The following is a 14127-nucleotide window of genomic DNA, read 5'->3' as shown; positions in this document are numbered from 1 at the left end:
ACTGTGCAGAGTGATCGGGTGTGGCTAACTGAGGGAGGGAGGTTAATGGCTGTGCAGGGTGATCGAGGCATTGTTGATCAAAGGGCATACAGAGGGTGTGGCCCAACAAAAGCTCCTGGGGTACAGAGGGAGGTATCTGACTACACAGGGAAGGTCTATCTTGAAAGACGAGAGGTCAAGCATGATTGTGGGGAGATCAAGGCTTATGCAGGGAAGATCATTGGTGAGGTTCTGAGAGTTGAGGGTAACAGGGTCAAGGATGACAGAGGGAGAGTCCAGGTTGATAGCTGGCAGGTTCATGGTAACAGGTTGTAGGTCCAGGGTGCTGTTAGAGGAATGGAGTGGTGGGGTTTGTTGATCAATGATGATGATAGAGCTGCCCTAGGGTGAATGACAATTGGTCAAGGGTATCGGGAGTGTGTGATGAGTCGAGGGTCACAGAAGGCATTGCAAGGATGATGAAGTTAAGGTGAGGGTGATGGAAAGAAAGGGTCAAAGATGATTGAGGGATGATGCAGGATGATGGCTTCCAGCTCCAGGGTCAATGTGGGAGTGTCCAGGGACATAGCTGGAACAACACACAGAGACCTCCAGAATACAGGTTGGGGATGGAGTTATCCGTGCTGCAGTAATTGGAGACCAGGTTGTGGCCAGTGCAAAGTATAATGTCATATGTAGTTCTTCTCAGGCAAACAAGGGCCTGAATTTTACCCTTAGCGGGTGTGCGCGATCGGCAGGCCCGGGAGCAGTTGGGAAATAGGCCGCTAACTGCGATCAGCTCCCAACCGCAATTTCACACTGGCTGGCCAATTAAGGCCAGTGGTGACTGGCCAATTAACGGTCAGCCAGTGTGAAATGCATGCTGTAAAGCTCAGCGTTGCTGGGCTGGGGGTAGGAAGAAGTGGGTGATGACATCACCGCAGGTGCAGATGAGCGCTGCGAGAAAGCTCCCTGAAGGCAGACAGCTGCCTCAGGAAGCTGCAGACGTGCAAATAATGAAATAAAGGTGTGAAAAGCTGAAAAAAAATGTTCATGCATCACAGTCAAGCACCTGAAAGTATACCTCAAAATAGGCTGTCCCCAGATATTTCTTTTTATTTTATTTCCTAATAGAAATTTCATCCCGCCCTCAGGTGAGGTTTGATGAAAAATGCAAAGGCCGCTTGGCCGATTCGCCCATCTGCCAACTGTAAGGTTGGACAGGCCATGAAAAATCACAGACAATTGCACCATTAATCGGCTTAATTACCCTCTTAATTGTTGGCGGGAGCGCTACCAATTTTTATGTGCGCCTGCTGAGCAAAATATCGCGTGAGTGTGCGATGACGTCAGGACGCTCTCCCGAAGTCATCTCGCATGATTACACTCACGATCAGGTCGGGCACACGCTCGCCCATTAGGTGTAAAATTCTGCCCGAAGGGGTGTCAAGGACACCCAGTGCTTCTGCTAGCTCCGGCACAGCTGGAGAGCAACCAGTAGAGGGTAGCACAGGGTCAGATGCAACAATGGCTAGAACACCAACAAACGGCATGAGCAGAAGGGGAGGCAGCTCAGGATGATGGCAACCAGGGACCAGTGAAATGCCGAGCAATGACACCTAATCTAATATACCGCAGGCAGACTAACTCTCTGCAAATGTCAAAGAGGCAATGTCGGAAATGGCTGAGGATATTACAGCTTTCCGTCACTTACCTATGTCAGCTTCTTCAGGATGACCTACATCCTCATGGATTGGGAAGCAATCCACTGCCAGTAGCTTTAAAAGTCACCATGGTATTGAATTTCTATGTCGGTGGCTCTTTAGTCAGGTCAGGAAAAATAGATTTTCTGCTACTGGTACCAAGTAGCACAGTGCAACCTGACTTATAGTCAGGTGCTCAGCAGCTAAAATGGCTCCCCCCCCACCCCCCCACCAGGCTTGCCTGGTGAGGAGGGCTCCTGGGGCCTCTGCAAGATGAATAACAAGACCTATCATAGGGTGGAGCAGCTTTCAGGCTAACCGGTGGCCACCCAGGGGTGATGTTGTCACCTTAAAAACACCTTCTGGAGCAGACTGGCAACCTCCAGAATACCAGCCTATAATTATCTTGCATGAGATAATCACATTGGTTAATGTCAAGGAATCTGACAGTTGAGACCTCCAGGATTGGGCAGCACCTAGATGTGACTGAGGAATGCTGTCCATCTGACATTTGGGAGAGGCTCTGTATACGTGGCACACCTAAACTCATTAGAACGGAATGTCTCTGATCAACCTGATCATGCCTCTGTTCAATGAGTTGTTTATGAATGTCACAAAGAACTGAACTTGGCAACCTTGGACCTGGACACTGGCAGCTACAGGAAAGCAAGAGATAGTGTGAATAAGGAGGCAGAAAGACTGAAGATTAACCTGATGGGTCTTTCTGAGGTCAGATGGACAGGCAGTGGCTAGAAGAAGTCAGAGCGTTAGACCTTCTAATATAGCAGAGGAGAAAAGCATCACTATGGAGTGGGCTTCTTAGTGTTACTGGGAGTTGTTAAAGTTGTCACAACAGTGACAGGATAATAATGATCAGGGTAAATGCTATAAATATTTAAACTGCAGCGGCGTGCACACCTCTGAGTGCTCCCAGCTCATGACTGCTGCATGGAAGCCACGGTCCTGAAAGGTAAGAATATGGCAGCCCCCATGTCCAATGATGAGGCCCTTGAGTGTCTTCTGGATGCTGTGGAGGTGCACCATGATGTCCTCTACCCCCGCTCTGGCTGCAGGATGGGCAGCAAAGTCACCAACCCAGCTTGGTAGGCAGTGGCAGCGGTGGTCAGCATCAACGCCCTGCAAAAATGGACAGCCACCCAGTGCCACAAGAGGATGAATGATCTCCTCCGTTCTGCCAGGGTAAGTCATTCTTCTCATCACTCTCAATCATATACTCACAAACCCATCACACATCCACAGGGCCCTCACTCACTGCCAGTACAAGGGACATCACCATTCACTCTCTCACACACACCATCAATGTCCTCATCCCATCCATGGGACCACTCACCGCCCACACAGGCCAGGCATACTTATCATCTAGCTTGGCAGGCATCCTGCTTACACTCTCTCCATCTCTGTTTATGCAGGACATGCTGGCACACAACAAGAGGGAGAGGTCGCAGATTCGTGGAGGAATGCCTGAAATCAAGGTGCTCATGGGTTTTGGAAACAGAGCCATCCAGCTGGCCGGTGAGGTTCTGAACCATTTCTGTGCTGACGGAGGCCACAGGCCACTACTGTGCACTAACGATCTCTCCCTGCTTTTGTTGGCACATCTGGGAAACAGCCAAGAGAGGCCATGACCCAGGGCCTCAAATCAAGCCCCGGGGGAAGCTCAGAAGAGGAATCCGCTGAAACCCTCCCTGAAGACCCATCACAGCACCCACCCACACCCTCCACCAGTGCAGGTACACACCTTGGTGCGACCACAAGTGTTAGAGTAGCCTCAGCATTACAATCTGGTGAGCACATTGCACTCTCTGATCCTCAGCAGGTCGAGGCAAGGACTTCCCAGGTTTCCGGCACTCGGAGGACTGCTGGAGGCCAGAACATTGCTGAGTCTGAGTCAGATGATGAGCCTCTGGACTCGGTCATGTCTCAGTTGCTGGAGCTGAAGTGATAGTGCCAGCATGCTAATGACCGAGGTCAACACTGGTAGGATGGTAGCCACCATGGAGATTTTGGTCCAGGATGTCGCTCCTGCACTGGTGGATGGGTTGAACTTCATCGCTGACGCCATAGGTGGCTTCCAACAGTGTGTAAGCGAGAGGGGTGCAGGGCAGCCCAATATCAATCCAGCTACCCTTGCTCCTCAAGAAGTCAGCCTTGGGCGCCCATAGGGAGGAGGATCTGCAGGTGCACCCCACAGGGCCATCCATTCAGATTTCTCCAGCGGTGTCCGGCCCATCCAAATCCACCCTTCCTGTGACCTCAGTGGCTCTAGCTCCACAGGCCGAAGAGGGTGGCGCTGCCACACAGCAGGACCCCAAAAGCAGGCCAGGGCGCTCCAGCTGTCAGATCTCCAGAGGACGCCTGTCAAGGTCATCACAGGCAAGACGTAGCAGTTAGCAGGTTGCCTCCATCTCTGCTGTGAATGTTCAGGAAGCACCAAGACATAGCGGCAGGGTTAGGAAAGTTAAGAAGCTGTAGTTGCACAGCCTGGGCATGGGTGTTAATGACTTGTACATAAAGTTCACTATTGTAAATAAACTCCCAAGACTGTCTCCCTGCCTATGGCTCCTTGTTCTGATGAGCAGTGTTTGTGTCACTCAGGTGTGAAACGTTTCTGCACAAGATAAAGGCAGGTGTCTCAGTCCAGGGCCTCTTCCCTGTGCTTTGTGCAACCTTCAGACTGAAGTGATGGTCTGGCCTCACACTCCCTGGACATATACTGATGCCTGCACCTCGATGGTGCTTGTCATTGCTGCCAGAATGTCGTGGGCAGGTGTCACCAAGTTCCGTCATTCTCTCTGTGTGTTCTCAGCACCTTTAAAGTGGGGCTGGCCCCCATCACTTCAGCATCTGTGACCAATGACACTGTGCTCCTGAAGGGGTCAGATGCTGGAGGCAGACAAATGATCAGATGCTTTTAAAGTTTCATGGTGGTATCTCCATGATATGACCCTGATCAGAGAGCGCAAGCGAGCTGCCCTCGGTCAGACAGGAGTCAGACATTCTCAGAGGCTATGTGAAGATATAAGGAGTGTCCTAACTGCAAGTTATCATTGTCCTCCTGCAATCGAGCGACTGTTAGGGTCTATGCCATAAACTAGACTGCAAACAAACGTTTACAGATGCAATGTGAGGGTCTATAGAGTCACTTCACTGCATGTCGTCATCATCCTCCACAAATCTAGCAGCTACGAGGGCCTCCCAAGCAATCCTGCCTCGTCCAGCCAGTGCAAGGGCCTCGTCACCATCATCGTCGCCTTCGAGGACATTCTCACCCTCATCACTGCTGATATCCGCCTCATCCAAGGAGACCTCCAGCTCCTACATCTCCTCCTCAGCCAGCTCCTCTACTCGTTGCAGCACCAGGTTGTAAAGGGTACATCAGGTGATGATGATGTGTGACACCCTCTGTGGACTACATTGCAGGGCTCCACCAGACCGGTCCAGGCACCGGAACCTCATTTTCAGCATCCTGATGGTCTGCTCCACCAAGTTACGAGTTGCAGTATGAGCCTCATTATGCTTTGTTGCAGTCTGAGGCCGCCACACGGGTGTCATCAGCCACGTCCTCTGTGGTCAGCCCTTATCCCCAAGGAGCCAACCCTGCAGCATCTATGAACCCTGGAAGAAGTCAGGGATTAAGGACCAACTGGGAATGTAGGAGTTGTGGACACTTCCTGGAAACCGTGCTCACACCTCTAGGATGCTTTTGTGATGGTCTCACAGCAGCTGCACATTCAGCGAGTCGAAGCACTTGTGGTTGATATAACTGACTGCTTGTTGTGACTGGGATCTGAGCGCCACATGAATGCAGTTGATGGCACCCTGCACCTGTGGAAAACTGAGATCTGGACAAATCCAATCACTGTTGCATCCTGGCTGCCCTGGTCCTGGGCAAAATGCACATTTTGTGCTCTAGCAAAGATGGCACCCTCATGGGTGCATTTGTGGGCGAGGTCTTGTGAGATCCCACTGAGGTTACCTGCAGAGCCCTGAAAGGAGTCACTGGTGTAGAAATGGAGTGCTGCTGTCACTTTCATGGCCACTGGCAGTGGATTCTCTCCATGGCCACTTGGCGCCAAATCCTGCAGCAGCTGGCAGATGTGACCAACCAGTTCCTGAGACATGCACAGTCGTTGGTTACACTGGTTCTCGGTCATTTGCAGGAATGAAAGGCGGTGCTTATAAACCCTGAGTTCAGTTAGGTGCCGGCCTGCAACAGCTCGCTGTGGCTCTTGGGCGGCGTATGCGGGAGCCCAACTGCCCCTTCTTCCTGAGGGTGCTGCTCCTCCTTCTGTACAGCCAAGGGCCTCAGTCACTCTCATCGCCGTCGTCTTCGCTTTCTGTACGCCCCGTGGCATACACCTAGTCCACTAAGCTCCATGATCCTGACGTACTCCTCCTGCAAAATGAGAGAGATGTGTGTGTTAGCATGGGTGTGCTAAGAACCGTGCGCCCAACCTGATCAGCGAGAAGATGTTGGGCAAGCGTCCCAATGTCATCTCGCACTTGCGCGATATTTTGCTTGGCGGGCATGTGCAAAAGTCGGAAGTGCACCCGCTGACATTTAAGAGGGCAACGAAGCTCATTAACAGCACAACTGTCGGCGATTTTTCGTAGCCCGTCCAATCTTACAGTTGGCAGACAGGCGAATCGGCCAGGCGGCCTTTACATTTTACATGAAGCCTCATTCAAGGGCGGAATGAAATCTCCATTAGGAAATAAAATAAAAAGAAGTATCTGGAGACAGCATTTTTATGAGGTAGCTCTCAGGTACTTGATTGTGATGCATGGACATTTTTTGCAGCTTTTTAGAGCTTTATTTCATTATTTGCAGGTCTGCAGCTCCCTGGGGCAACTGTCTGCTTTCAGGGAGCTCTCTCAAAGCGCTAATCGTCACCCCCACCCTGGCAGCGCTGAGCTTTTCAGTGCGCGTTTCACACTGGCTGGCTGTTAATTGGCCAGCCAGCATGAAATTGCGGTCGGGGGTCTGTTTCCCGGTTGCTCCCAAGCTCGCCGATCAAGCCCACCCGACAACCAAAAAATTCAGGCCATAGAATGGTTACAGGACAGAATGAGGCCATTCAGCCCAATGTGTCCATAACGGCTCTCTGTAAGAACTACTCCCAGTCACTGTCTTTTGCCCATGGCCTTGCAATTGTTTTCTTTTCAGGTAATTATCCAATTACCTTTTAAAAGGCATGATTGAATCTGCTACCACCACAATCTCAGACAGTGCATTGCAGATCCTAATCGCTTTGACTAAAAAAAAATTTTCATCATGTTGTCCCTTGCTCTGAAACTAATGTAACATTCTCTGGTCTTGATCCATCCACCAATGGGAACACTTTTTCCCTATCTACCCCGTCCAGATCCCTCATGATTTTGAACACCACCATCAATTCTCCTCACAGCCTTCTCTTCTCCAAAGAGAACACGTGTACAGCTTCACCAATCTATCCATGTAAATGAAGCCTCTCATTTCCAGAACAATTCTCCTATTTTTTTTCTACATCTTCCCCAATGCCTTCACATCATTCCTAAAGTGTGGTGCCCAGAATTGGAGACAATACTCCAGTTGAGGTCAAACCAGTGTTTTATAAAGACTTACCATAACTTCCCTGCTTTTGAACTTTATGCCTCAATTTATAAAACCCATAGTCCCACGTGCCCTTTTTAAAATCTTATTTTTAAATTAACCCCTTTCTCAAGTTGTCAAATTTGTGCACATATACCCCCAAGGTTCTTCTGTTCCTGCAGCCCTTTAGAATTGTATCTTTTATTTTATATTGCCTTTCCTCATTCTTCCTAATATTACTTCACACATCTAATATGTCATTAATATGGTACTGGATGTGTTTCCAACACTGTTCAAGTGCAAGAAGAAACATTCTAAATTTGACTTTTTGCACCAAATTTCCACCCGTAAAACAGGCACAATGAGGTCCAATCTTACTCTCTCAGTCTTTGGATTAAACTTTTCAAGGAAATGCTGCCCAAAACCTTCCTCTAAACCATAATGATGACCCTTTAAAGGGAAAATTAATCTTTGTCAAGTCATTGCCTTTGTTGTATTTACTCATTTTTCTCTTGGTTTAGTTTATAACATTTGTCAGCTGTTTCCGATTACTCATATCAGAACAATCTAGAATGATTTATTTAGGCCTCCTAGTTGTCATATCTTTCTTCCCGTCAGAATGTGACATAAATTATTTCAATGAAGGCTTACAGGCCCTGAATTCATTATTGTTTAAGTAAGAAAAAACTAGAGGATAGATTTATCCAGGAATTTTACAGCAGTTTTTTTTTAAAGGCCATCTCGTAAGATGATGGTTTGCGCCATTGCGGTCAACTCTGTGTTAAACATCATCTGGTATGGCTCAGAAGCCCCACTCTGGCATGGCAGTCTCTGTCGCATTTGTTGCAGAGGAAGACAGTGGACTGAGAAGATGCACAATTCACTGGCCTCTGTTTTCTCTGGGTCTTCTTCTTAGCCAGCTGAGGTTTACTCACATGTTTCCTTTGAATTTCTCCCCTGCCAGATGAGTGTTTAATGTTTTTCTTTCAGTGATCTACTCTCAGCTTCCCGACAAGAGAACAGGCTTGCCATGTCAAAGTTCAGCCTATCAAGGCCCATGTTAATTATAGCTGTCTTGCGTGCATTATCAACCAGCTGCAAGTTGTTTGTCAATCCCATGCACATGTTCCTGATGTCCAAGCTTGCCAACTGAAGAGTTGGCATATTTTTTCTTTTCATTTGTTTTGTTTGTTTGCCTGATACAATGGATTCCGTCCATTCGTTGAGCAGAGACTCCAAGCTCCAAGCACCCGATGAAGGAGATGGACGATGGCAGGTCACCAAGTTATTAGTCGGGAGTTGCTCAGCTTGAGGTGGACGGTGGCTGACCAGTGGGACACTGTGATCCCCCTCACAATGGAGACAGCCCAGAGCATCCATTCTGAATGCCAACCAAGTTGCCCAACTCTGCATTAGTGGGAGCATCATTTACCCTCAATTCAATATGCAATAATTAAATACATTGTCACATGAGAGGGACATGTTAATAATTTTAAAATGTCTCTATTTTTTGACTTTACCTACCTTTCACTAAACTCCCTGAGACAGGACTTTGCCTCAGGAAGCAGTGTGCTCTTTCGTGCGCATGTGCGAAAGAGCGCACTTTGACAGTTGAGGAATCCCTCCCCCCTCGCACAGGAAGTGCATAGCGCATCCTGTTGGGCAGGCCACTGGGCGGGCCTTAATTGGCCCGCCCACTCAAAATGGTAAATTAGTAATTACAGATGGAATTTTGTGACCCATAATAAGAAACAGCTGAAAAGATACACCACAATTACAGACAGAACAAAAAATGAATCATGTTTGAAAGGAATGATTTCACGACTGAGAGTTTAGTTCCCTTTAACATGAAACATAATATATTCCATATCCGTTTCTAAGTTTGAAATGGCAGCTACATTTTGTGACAGAGTTTTAAATTTGCTACAAATTAGAGTTGTTTCAGTAATGATTTTCGCGAGACTGAAACCGACTATCTTTGTGATATTTGGATCAAGATCCTGACAATTCATTTTTCTCTCAGTTTAAGATTTCTGTTCTCTCCCACGCCATAAGGATAAATAAGGAACGCAAAGGGGCTTGCACAACACTTATGGGCAGAATTTAGCCCTTGGCTGGCAGGCAGGCCCCACCGGCTCAGCGGAGGGTGGGCAGCTGAACCCCGCCGCTGAAACTGGGCCCGCCACCATTTTGAGTGAGTGGGCCAATTAAGGCCCGTCCAGCGGCCTGCCTGACAGGAAGCGCTATGCGCTTCCTGTGCGAGGGGGGAGGGTTTCCCCAATGTCAAGGTGCACACTGCTCCCTGAGGCAAAGTCCTGTCTCAGGGAGTTTAGCGAAAGGTAAGTAAAGTCAAAAAATAGAAACATTTTAAAATTATTAACATGTCCCCTTCATGTGACAATGTCACACGAGATGGGACATGTTGATAACAAACTCATAAAATTTATTAAATTTTTACAAAACGGTAATGAAACTTCATCCCGCCAGTGGATGAAGTTTCATTAATAATCGACAGGCCCTTGGGGATCCTGGCCTGCCCGCCAGCCTTAAGATTGGCCGGGCAGGGCATTTAACTATCTTAATGAGCCTATCAATGACCTTAATTGGCCATTGACAGGTCGGCCGGCAGACAGCTGATTTCACTGTCTGCCCACCTTCCTGAAAATTTAAAGGGACCGGGATGACGTTGGGGATTCCTCCTGATGTCATCCCGCATCAGTTTCCCCTCGGCGAGCGGCCCCGTCCCCAAATCACCAAGGGGAAAATCCTGGCCTATGTGTTTAGATCCGGAATGAGTATGTTTGTACTCATTTTCTATCCGTAAATTATTTTTGAGAGAAACTTCAGATTTAGGTATTGAAAAAGATTTGCATAGATGTCAGCTTGAAGTACATTTTTGAGAACCATGGTTTATGAGGAGTTTGTAGTTTGCAAGCCTAAAACTATCATTTATGATATGATGATGGCCAGGGAATCTGATCACTATTCTGGCTGAGTGTGCATGGTACACATAGGGGAGGAATATCCCCTCCATTGGGGGGGGTTGTGCGGGGGTGGATACGGGCGGGTGCGGACCTGATGGGTGCTTCCGATTGGGTCTGTGCCGCCATTTTATGTAGGCGGGCCAATTAAATCCCCCCCAGTGTGACGTGCGGCTGGAAGCGCTGAGCGCTCCCTGTATGGGTGGGGGGGGGTTGCGGGCGGGGGAGGCCTTCCCTGAGTCAGGGCCTGCGCAGAAATCTCCCTGAGGCACAGAGGTTCCTAAGGGAGATTAGTTTAAGTTTTAAACATCTAAATAAAGAAAATAAAAATTTTTAAGACATGTCCCTCATGTGAGTGTCACAGGAGCTGGGACATTTCAAAGAATTTTTAAAAAAAACTTTTTCAATTTTTAAACCCTTCGTGGCAGAGGCTCCATGAAATATGCGAAGGTTGCCTGGGCTCTTTGCCTGCCTGCCAACATTAAGGTTGGACGGGCAGCTCAGTTTATTAATTTAATTAGTTTTTAAATGGCCTCAACATGCCTTTAACAGTTTGGCGGGCACACAGCTGACTCGGATGCACGCCCACTGAATTGCAAGTCTAAATGATGTGCGGTGACATTGGGACGCATGATCAATTAAATTTAGGATTGTTTATTGAGTTTTTTTTTAAGTGGCACCCAAATAAAAGTGGATTTTGTCAGGGACATCTGCAAGCTCTGCACAATTGATGCCAAAGAAAATAACTATCCCAAATTAGGGCCAGGATTTGCTGGTCCCACCTGCTGCGGGACCGAAAATTCCCTCCTGAAGTCAACAGTCCGTCAAACCACCCGTGACGAATTCCATGGTGGGTGGAACTGGAAAATCCTGCCTTAGGATGTATGTCATGTTGTAATTGTAACAAAACTACCGAGTAAGTAATTTAAAAAGCAGTTTTAGGGCGGGATTTTCCGCACCCACCCGCCGCTGGGATCTTCCATTCCTGCTGCAAGTTAATGGACCTCTGGCTGGGGTGTCTCCTTGCCCGTAGTGGGGCCAGAAAATCCTGGCCTTGGTGTCTGTTAGTCCATTGAGCTGCAGATTTGCACATGGGGCTTACACTAATCTGGCCCAACACCATTTTGACAGAGTCTGGAATGAGAAAAATATTCATTCCTTCAACTGGGACATTTGCCTCTCACATTCCATGACAGTGCTCTCAACTTAATTACACAGCTTCAAACAAAAGGCATAAAAACAAAAAAACTGCGGATGCTGGAAATCCAAAACAAAAACAGAATTACCTGGAAAAACTCAGCAGGTCTGGCAGCGTCGGCAGAGAAGAAAAGAGTTGACGTTTCGAGTCCTCATGACCCTTCAACAGAACGTTCTGTCGAAGGGTCATGAGGACTCGAAACGTCAACTCTTTTCTTCTCCGCCGATGCTGCCAGACCTGCTGAGTTTTTCCAGGTAATTCTGTTTTTGTTTCAAATAAAAGGCATCTTCTTACATGTTTGAACATCTCTGTAAGGGAAACAAACTTTCCATTTCCTGCTTCTGTATTTTACAGCAGGATGGCACTCACCTTCTAAGTTTGTCTCTAATTTGTGGATTCTTGATCTCATTTTGTAAATCCTCAAAGTTCCGAACAGTACTCATATTACAAAATACTCTGTAGTCGGGATACGGAGGAATGCCATGATCACGACCCCTCTGGATATTCATTGCTGCCAAGTCCAAAGCTACAGCATGAGCCATGGAAAAGAGCCTCTCCGTCAGTTCCAAATTGAGAACCTCCGAGGGGACTCGCATTTTCCCTGCAGAAGCAAAAAGGCCACGGAGAAGTGGATCAATACCCCCTTCTTGGATCAGTCTGAAGGGAGAGAAGAAAGCCTTGTGAAGAGGAAGGTGACCTTCTGGAATGGGTTGAAAAGAACTGTTCAGTCTTTGGAGAATCGGATTGATTAATGTGTGACCAAACCGAAAAGCTGCTGTGGCAAAAGCATTAAAAATTCCTCCATTCATATTTGGATTGTAGCTATTATATGGTCCTATCATTTTCATCCCCACATCTCCCAGGATTTTAGGGAGCCAGTGGTTATATGTGATGTGCTGCATCTGTGCTCCAACAATCTTTCGTGATTCGTGATAAACAGTGTCCCCATCCCAGTGAGGATTCAATCTCAGTAGTTCAGTGGCAATATGATTATGTTCTCGGAACCACAACGTATGCATGGCTGTCAGTGCAACGTGTTCATTCGCCCTATGATCTCCTGCAAGGAAGCAAGGAATTGGGCTTTCATTCTCATCCTTCAAGCATTCTATAGGTTGGCCTGTGGCAAAAGGCAACATGTGTTTACCCGATCGTGGCACAACTTCACCTTCTTTTAACAGACCGCGTTGGTTTGTAAGATCTCTAATTTCCATGGAATCACGGTCTGTACTACCATATACATTAGACGCATCTATGTATGATGTTAGGTGATTAATCTGCTCTCTAGCATACACTGATTTCATCAGTAAGGAAGTCATACCGCTGCCACAAACTGGACTGGAGCGAACAAAAAACATGCACCTTGCATTTCTTACTCGAGGATCATTTTCTGGAATCATAATCGGAAAGCAAGGGGGATCATTATTACATGCGGAGCTGCAAGACTGTCCATCAGAAAACCGTGACATACTAAGAGCTGGCACTGTTAGGTCCAAATCATGGTCCAAAAATTGGCCCCATTGCATTAGAATATGTGTAAATCTGTCATCTGGAGTTATTGTCTCTGTCCCAATCATTGTGGTTGAAACAAGGCGAGGGAGAGGTAATGGATGGCCACTGTATAAACGATTGGATTCAGTACCTCTTGGGAGACTAAAACCATTTTCATAAACTGGCTTCAGGATTCTTTCAAATGCTGTGAGTGATGCCCCCCACATTGGATGCTGGAGATTGTTACACGTGCCATCGTGGCTTCGATACTTTTGGTGATAGCATATGTCTGAGCAATTAGGGAACCGCCTATGAGCAGTGCACCCAGAGAGATTGGCTATTAAGTCCAGATAACGTGGAGAAACAAGATCATTGTAGCGGAAGTCTGAAAAAAATAAAATAACAAAGATGGTTAGCATAAACTACTCCGCCATGGAAATCAATTTCTCTCAATCATTTAGACATTTCCTCTCATTTGACCCAGTGTTTTCCTATCTTTTAAAATGCAATCCTGTGCATGCAAGAAATGTGAAAGTTGCAAAATCAGTGCATTTTTTTAAAAGTAGAAAACAATCCTAAATAAAAACAAATTGAATTCAGAAACAATATCTTACTCTAACTGGTTGTCCCATCAAGGGCAGCTATAAAGGCCCATAATGCCCAATACTTTCAATAGCAATCACTAACATATTCTGGAAGCTGTTTGGACACGGTTCTATTTCAAATGGTTGAATATTTTCCCTTTGGTATTATGCTGTCCAAGCTCACTTTCTAACCAGCAAACAAATCTGGTAACAATAAGCTGCTGATGTCATCATTTCTTAGTCCAACACATGATCTAGGGTAGAAAGGAATCAGAGAACACTACAGAAAGGGAAGGCAAGCACAACAGCTCAGTTCGCCCATCAGCTGATGCTGGCAATTCTAACCTGGCTGGAGCAGTTCACTGGAAGAAGTGGATCACTAAGCAGTGGAAATGCAAAGTATTTAAAATTATTGAAATGCACTTTTCCTTGAGAAATTCATATGAGAAGAATATTCAAAATAAAAATGTTAAATCCACATCTCTTAACAAATTACTCACACTGAGCCAAACTGCACTGGAACTAAACCACAAAACAATGTTAATCCCCTCTTTTCAAATCTCTTTGCTTAATTTATTTAAATTAACCAAAGTGCCTGGTG

At 46.9% G+C, this 14127-nt stretch overlaps 1 protein-coding gene across 1 annotated transcript in view; it reads right to left on the bottom strand.

The window, feature by feature from the left end:
* Positions 1–14127, bottom strand: part of LOC121279297 (peroxidasin homolog) — a 659434-nt gene that overhangs the window by 95569 nt on the left and 549738 nt on the right. The window contains exon 17 of the mRNA XM_041190436.1: positions 11824–13327. Within this exon, the coding sequence (XP_041046370.1) occupies positions 11824–13327 (1504 nt within the window). The remainder of the gene's footprint in view (positions 1–11823; positions 13328–14127) is intronic.

This window comes from Carcharodon carcharias, chromosome 6 (assembly GCF_017639515.1).
Source record: "Carcharodon carcharias isolate sCarCar2 chromosome 6, sCarCar2.pri, whole genome shotgun sequence".
NCBI classification, from domain to species: Eukaryota; Metazoa; Chordata; class Chondrichthyes; order Lamniformes; family Lamnidae; genus Carcharodon; species Carcharodon carcharias.
Note: the sequence above shows the minus strand (reverse complement) of the source record. Positions and strands in the feature narration are given on the sequence as shown.